General features: G+C 42.7%; 1 protein-coding gene across 4 annotated transcripts in view; it reads left to right on the top strand.

Moving 5' to 3' along the window:
* LOC111870843 (electron transfer flavoprotein-ubiquinone oxidoreductase, mitochondrial) overlaps nucleotides 1-6,667 on the top strand; it is a 53,759-nt gene extending 47,092 nt beyond the window's left edge. For all 4 annotated transcript variants that reach the window (XM_023863422.2, XM_023863423.2, XM_023863426.2 and 1 more), the window contains exon 10: nucleotides 6,049-6,667. In XM_023863422.2, the coding sequence (XP_023719190.1) occupies nucleotides 6,049-6,212 (164 nt within the window). In that variant the 3' untranslated portion in view covers nucleotides 6,213-6,667. The remainder of the gene's footprint in view (nucleotides 1-6,048) is intronic.
* The last annotated feature ends 1,305 nt before the right edge of the window (nucleotides 6,668-7,972 follow it).

The following is a 7,972-nucleotide window of genomic DNA, read 5'->3' as shown; positions in this document are numbered from 1 at the left end:
GCCAGGTCCAGTCCAGTTTTATTGTAAAAGTTCCCAAGAACGAGGTTTCGTAATGCGAAATGTCGTAAAATGATGCCTTTCTCTGTTATTATTTTTGCTTTTCTTATGTTTAAATTGATGTGCATGACTGACTGCATCCACCACATCAGGCGTGCATAGGGTTCGCCGTACAACAAGCCGTTCTGGTTGCTCGTGAAGTCTACCGGTTTCTTAAAACTGTTTAAGTAAACCCCACTTTTTTGAGTACTTAAGGATAGCAGCGTACAGAATTTCCTCTGTGCTTCAACATACATACGTGCTACATGTTCCACCTCCTGTTTTAACATTATAAACTTCCCTGCATTTCGCGCGCACAGTATACAGGGTGCCCCAGGCGGAAAGGTCAATATTTCTAAGCAAAAAAGTGCATATGTACATCTGTCCCATTCCGAACAGTTTCCGAGACAGAGCTATTTCACTGTACAGTTCCAAAATTGTTGATAAGAAAGAGATATTACGTACTGTTTCTAATACCGGTATTTATTGTTCAAGTGACAAAGTTGGTACAGTTTACCTAGTATAATACATTTTCGATAATTACACCGTCAACATCAATGCACGTTGCAACTCGTGTGAGGACATGGCGTGTTGCTCGTCTGTACAGTGTACAGTGTCCTGTACAGTGAAATAGCTCTATCTCGGAAACCGTTCGGAATAGGACACATGTAGTATACACTTTCTTGCCTAAAAATATTGACCTTCCCTCTTGGGACGCCCTGTATATAGCCTGGGTGTTTTATATAATTCTAAGAATAAAGAAGGATTACTTCACTAAAGAGTGCTAACGAAGTGGTCTCTTTAATAGGGACTCAGTGTGTTTTCTATTAGGTAGGAACAGAATTCTTAAATATTATAACATTAACTTATTTTGCCAGTAGTTTTGTAGGGGTGTGAAATTTGGTCTCTGACATTAAGGGAAGAACATAGACCAAGGGTGTTGGGAGAATACTAGGACGTGCGAGGGATGAAATAATATGAGGCTTGAGAAAAATTCATAATGAGAAGCTTCATAACGTCTGCTCCTCGCCAAATATAATTAGAATGATCAAATCAAGGAGAATATATGGATAGGGCATATAACATGCATTGGATAGAAGCGTAATCCATACAAGATTTTGGTGGGAAAACACGATGGAAAGAGACCAGTAGGATGACCTAGACGTAAGTGGAATATATTATTAAAATGGGTCTTAGGGAAATGGAGTGGNACACCACATATACACGGTGCCAAATCCCAGAAGACTGCTTTCTCCAATTGAGGGATCTTGTTAAAACGGAAATGAACCTTCGGGTTCTGTAAAATGTTGGGAATTTCTTGAGTAACTGAGCGGCTGGCGGCTTCTCAAGAAGGAATCAGTTAATTTACATGAATTTGGTACTTCGAACAGGTACGTATATGTGGAAACAAAACGGATTTGTGCATTGTTCGAGGTGCGATATGACCGGTTGCATTCGTCGCAGGGTTCCGAACTTGTACAGAAGGCATGATGGGTGTCTTCAAGAAACAAACAAGTGTTTTGAATGTGAAGTGTTTTTAGTACGACCGCACAATAGCATGGAGATGTGGGAAGGGCTGGAAGCCATTTGTCAATTTCATGACAGCATTTCATGAACCGTTTACGGTTAGGTATGTTTGATTATGATAGATTATAAATGCGTAGGAAAATAATATATCATCTTGCGATAAATAATAGTTTCTTTACTCACCAACTGCCTTGTTGACTCCTGCATTAGAAGTAATAACCGCTGATATATTAGTCCTATTATCAAGCAGAAAAGTTACCTCAGTATTAAATAATAAAGAAAAATATCTTAAGGAGTAGCAAACAGAAAAAGATAAATTTCAATTTCGTGTATAGAATTCTCGTCTTACAATTTTTGATATTGTCGAAAGAACGAGAGAAGCCGCCATTGTGAATACCGTGATATGATATAATCATTTTGCGTTTTTATCGTTACATGCCGTTATACAGTGTTGAGCTTACAGCGTCGTTAAATAAACAATACATAAATCTGTCTTGAGGATTTTGGAGGGGGTCCGTTTACTTTTACTTCTTTCTTCTGCCTGTGGTTATATTTTTTGACAATCTCTAACACAGTTTTCTTTCAGTTTTCATACATCATCAGCCCTCTACCTCAAATCTTCGTATATGATTGATCACTTCGCCGCCGACAATAAGCCTGGTCTGATCAACTTCTCTTCCACAACGAACTGTCGTTAAATATGAAAAATCGATGTAGTGAACTCCAGCGCCTTAGAGTCGCAGCTGGTAGATTTCTATATACGTTTCATTGCGAATAAATAGCGATTTTGACCTTTAGAGAAGACGTCAGTCTCTTTTATCGGCCAGAAGTGTATAGCATGAAACATTCGGGCTACGGGCTGGACAGCTGAGGAATCTGAATTCGATTTCCGAAAGTAGCAAGAGATTTTACTTTTCTCCACAGCGTCTAGACCCCCTCTTAGCCTATCAGATGGATACTGGAGGCTCTTTTCCTCGGAGGAAAAAGCGGCTGGGGCGTGAAACTGATCACTCATTTCGACCTAGTTCCGAGGTTAAGAATGGTGGAGCTCTCCCTCCACTTGTAGCGGTGTATCGGACAGCGTCACATTAAACGCCTGTACCCAGCCGTCAAGGAATTCACCTCCCGCGGATAACAAATTTATTAAATCTGTACTTAATTGAATAGTACACTGTGAGTACGTATAGAGGGGTTGGGATGTAAGTCCCCTGCATTCTTAACTTCGGCACTACATGAGCGTCAGTGGTCAGTTTTACGCCTCTGCCGTTTTGACCCCTCAGAAAGAGCCCTAGGTAATCATGGAACAGGAAGATGGGTCGGCTTAAAAGAGTCAGGTAGGATGCTGTGGAGAAGAGAAAAATCACTTTCCTCTGATGGGACTCAGACCCCTATTCTTCGGTAGTTCAGTTCGTAGTATTGTCACTATATTGACTGAGCTAATCCGTCTTCGAATGACCAATGATTTTTTTAATGCTGGCGGGGTGGGACTAAGTCCTTTGTACCGCGGCCAATTCTGGCCAATTATACCAGCCCCAGATGATAGGTGAGGGTGATTGTGGAGCACTTGGTGGAATGAAGATTGGCAGGGGAAACCGAAGTACTCGGAGAAAACCTGCTCCAGAGCCACTTTGCCCACCACAAATCCCACTTGACCAGACCCCGGGATCGAACCCGGGCCGCCACGGTGGGAAGCCAGCGGCTAACCGCTTGAGCTATGGCGTGGCCCTGTGACCAATGATGGTGGACTATTTTTTATTTGTTTATTGACATTAAATTCCGATATCATTCTAGATTTTGAGCATAAGATATGAACAATATATGATATTCTATATTCATATTTTGTAATATAAGGGAAAGTATATCATGTGTTCTGTGCCATTCTCCGACGATGATAAGGCGAGGCATGTGCTGGAAGAACCTGTCTATCTTTACCATTGTATTCATTTAGAGACTTATTAGCTGCAGTGAACCAGTGTAATGTTCAAAGTCATCGAAATATCGTGCCGATGTTTACAACTTGAACTGTAGACGCGGGCAGGTTTTCGTAATTGTCTCGCCTTCTCTTCGTTAGAGAGTAGTAAGAGGTCACGTATGTCCCCGGCGTGTTTGAAGCTTCGCTGCAGATCCGCTAGAGGCATACAAAACAGTAAAATGTACACTTACTGAAACAAGATAATACCTATGACTCATTTTGTATTTGCAATCTTTTTCTGTTCTCTGGTGCATCCAAAAGCCATCACAATAAACTCTTAATTTTCTGTGACGGTGAATACATTAGTCACTGAGGAACAGATATAATAGTGACCGTGTTCCGGCAACAGATGGCGTAGTTTGGTATGCGGATCACTGTTTGCTTAACTGTGCTACAAAGGAAAGAACAATGAAGTTTTGGCGCGTGCGCAGATCTTCCTGAGAGCCAGGCTAGGCTAGGACATTACACAGAACATAACGGGTGTTTCAGAAGCTGTATAAAATAATGAAGGAGTTTGATCTTCTGGGATATGACATCGCGTGGTTCTGTATCTCTCCGAAACGTCGGTGGACTTTACCGAGCAACACGGTGTATCGTATTCTTTATAGTCAGCCTCTGCTGAAACCTTAAATATATTCTTTCTGTAGATCAGTGAATCTATTGTTCGTCTAAAACATTTGAGACTACTGTCATACCTTGGCGGAATAAAAGACGTGTGTGTTCAACGAGATCTCTGGTGCGAGTTGTACTACTGCAGACCCGTGGGACATATGGTCGTGAGTCCCGTGGAACTCGGAACCAAGAATAACTGTCTAGGCCACGCCATAGCTCAAGCTGTTAGTTGCTGGCTTCCCATCGCAGCGGCCCGGGTTCGATCCCGTGTCTGGTCAAGTGGGATTTGTGGACAAAGTGGCGCTGGGGCAGGTTTTCTCTGAGTACTTCGGTTTCCCCTGCCAATCTTCATTCCACAAAATTGCTCCACAGTCACCCTCACCTATCATCTGAGGGCTGGTACAATAGGTCAGAAGTGGACACAGTACAAGGGACTTAGTCCCACCCCACTAGCATAAAAAAAAAAGAATGACTGTGTTGGCGAGGGCCAGGAGCAATTTACCAGACAGACCGGGTGAGAGATATGTGGTATTGTGATTTTGATTTCCATGGTACGTTGAGAACAGAATCGGGTGACTTTATAATGACGACATAACTATGACGTCACCATATGACGATGACGTAACCGCAGACATGTCCTCGGCTTCATCTCTTACCCGGTACTTGGCCGGTTGCGGAGTAAGGAAGTTGCTATTTCTGAGCGAAGAAAAGAAAAAAAAGTTTAAAGCTTGGCAAATTAGTAACAGCATCTCAACGTCTTTATCTTAATCTCCATTGTTTAATTAATCTGAGTGAATTATTCACGATTGCAGCTCGATAATTGTCTGTAACAATACAAGTCCAACTTATAATTTAGCCACAACTTCAACCGGAAATGGCGTTTTGGGAGAACGAAGAGAGAACAAATGAAGAACAGCTGTAGAGACGTGGATGATTGAGGATGTTGGCTAGAGGCTGTGAAATGGGCTCGAATAAAGGGTGTGTGAGGGGTGCAGAGAAGTGTTGAATATACGGAAGGCAAAGCTTTTGATATGTAAATGTGTACCAGAGTTGCTCTGTGAGGAGGACGCTGTTTGCTGGTGATGTCATCCAAAGAGTCCGACAGTCGCATGGGTCTGTCTATCCCTCAGGGGCTAAAAAGCACGGCTTCTACCATTCATAATGCAATAACGTTGCTGTGCTAGACAAAAGCATGGAGTTCAAGCGTGCTCTGCTCTCCGACTGTCTCTCCCTCTTCGTCCCTCAACTCTGCAGGCGTTCTTTGCTCCATGTCAGATGAAAGAACTTAACAGGAATAGTGTGACCGAATTCGGTTGCGAATAGATGCGTGTGTGTGATAGAAATGCGTGTTTTTCGCATCTCCCTGCTGTTTCTTCATGCATTTAGACTTTGTGACAATCTCTTTTTGTATCCCTCTCGTTGATCAATGACGCATTGTTTGCCAAAAAATATACGTTATTTGTTGTGTGATTTTAGGTTCTCACAGCGGCCTGTTTGAAGATATTTTTTTTTTTGCTACGTTGTCAGTAACAATAACAGGAAACCGCCTCTGTGGTCTACCAGATTTTCTGAGAAGTAGTGGGTCTGGAACAGCGTCCACTCAGCCTCGTGAGGATAATTGAGGAGTTATTTCAAGGAAATAGCGGCTCCGGTCTAGAAACTGAGATTAACGGTCGTGGGAACACGTTGCGCTGACCACGCGACACCCACTATCCGCAAAAGGTGGCATTAACTTCGCCGACAAGAGGCGGTCTCTCGGTCGGTAATGTTCGCTTGCGGACTACAGGCCACGGAGTTTTAGTTTGTATTACCTTTCGATGCTATTAGCTACAGCACCGTAAAATATCGGACGGAACAGATCTGTATGTAAATAAGTCATTAGTCAGTTGATTTCCTTCCAGGTGTGTACGAGTTCGTGCCACTTGAAGACACTTCCGGCCAGCGGTTACAGATCAACGCTCAGAACTGCATTCACTGTAAGACGTGTGACATCAAGGACCCCAGCCAGAACATTAACTGGGTGGTGCCAGAAGGTGGAGGGGGACCTGCCTACAACGGTATGTAGATTGTGGCCAGGGGATGACGGGTCGCCTCTAGTGCCAGATGTGCCGAAAATAGGAGCCGTCGGATTATAAGTTTTGGGTAGGATAACGCCTGCACCGAGGTTCTCAAGCGTTTGCCTCTTGCCTTCCACCGGCCATTTTGTGAAGCACCATTGACCCCCATAGTATAAACATTATTCCCTTTTTTCAATAAGTGTGTGATTTTTTTACAATTATGTACATTCTAATGACCGCCTCTGTGGTCTAGTGGTAAGAGTTCCTGGCTACAGACCCAGAGGTCCCGGGTTCGATTCCCCGGCGCTACCAGATTTTTTTGAGAAGTAGTGGGTCTTGAACGGGGGCCACTCAGCCTCGTGATAATTGAGGCGCTATTTAAAGGACACAGCGGCTCCGGTCTAGAAAACCGAGATTAACGCCCGTGGGGATTCGTTACGCTGACCACGTGACATCCTCTATCCGCAAAAGTTGGCACTAACTTCACCGACAAGCGGCGGTCGCTCGGTCGGTATAGTTCGCTTGCGGACTACAGGCCACGGACATTTTTTGTTTGTATGTGCATTCTAATATCGTATTAAACATTAGTAGTAGTGAATTGTATTGTATCATAAAGAGGACGGATGCCAAATGTGGGCCTCTAACAGTAATAAATTTATCAGTGTTTTTAATTTGAAACAAACAAGAAATATTAGAGAACACATGCTATGACACAAGTACCAAACCTACATTTTAAATAAGCATCGACGTGTTAGCATAAGAAGTACAGACACGTGCGTTTCTCTCTTGAAACACAAATGGCTCCCTGATACGAGACACTTCTCTGTTCTTTTTGGAAATAATTAGTTGATTGCTACAGTGCGTTCAATCAAGGAGGAAACTTCGCAACACCGCTGACCCGGCCCAACATTCCTCACAGATTGCTACTGTAACTGCTGATAGCAGAATGGGTCATTAGCGCTGATAAACGCGCGCCTTTACAGTTACAGTAGCAATCTGTGAGGAATACTGGGCCGGGTCAGCGGTGTTGCAAGTTTCCTCCTTGATTGAACACTCTGTATATGTGAATTACATATGTTTCAGAGTTGAGAGCTTGACTCTGACAGTTTGTTTCGTCACTGGACAATTTGAAGGAATTTGTACTTACAATCAGCCCTTTTACTTTTAACAGACTTCCATGGGTCACTATAGCGCACACGAAACACCCAGAGCAGTCACTCTCAACTGCACAGTCTTCATGACAGCAATGATTGCGTTTCATGCAATTCACCCATTTTGCTTAATCCTTATCTTCAGAGCAAAGACCCACACATGACAGCCACTCATCATGTTCACATCAGCTTTACTTATATCCGAGCCAGTGGAAGTTGCACATCAGTATATTACTTGTTTGTTATATCTACTTCTACACTTTCCTCTTATGGAGGCCGTATTTTCCTCTGAACAAACAGTTGTTTTTAGCTACTGTTTTTGCTGTTATTGATGAGGTTTTCTTCTCATGCCTGTACTGCAGTTGCTTTCTTTTTGGTTAAGCACTGATTAAATGAGCAGAAGTAACTCTTGATCTATATAAGATTTTTAACCACAATCGAGTGTGATTGATAAAAGTTTGTATTAATTTTTCATCCTTTACATGTTTCCGTCAAAAGGAACATCTTCAGAAGGATGTTATCAACACATATGGAAACTACAATTACCATGTCATAGATATAAATGTTATATCTTTTAACTAAGGCTAAGATGCACATTGATTTATTAAAACACCTAG

This window comes from Cryptotermes secundus, unplaced genomic scaffold (assembly GCF_002891405.2).
Source record: "Cryptotermes secundus unplaced genomic scaffold, Csec_1.0 scaffold632, whole genome shotgun sequence".
NCBI lineage: Eukaryota > Metazoa > Arthropoda > Insecta > Blattodea > Kalotermitidae > Cryptotermes > Cryptotermes secundus.
The sequence above is the reverse complement of the archived record's forward strand: the minus strand, read 5'-3'. Positions and strand labels throughout refer to the sequence as shown.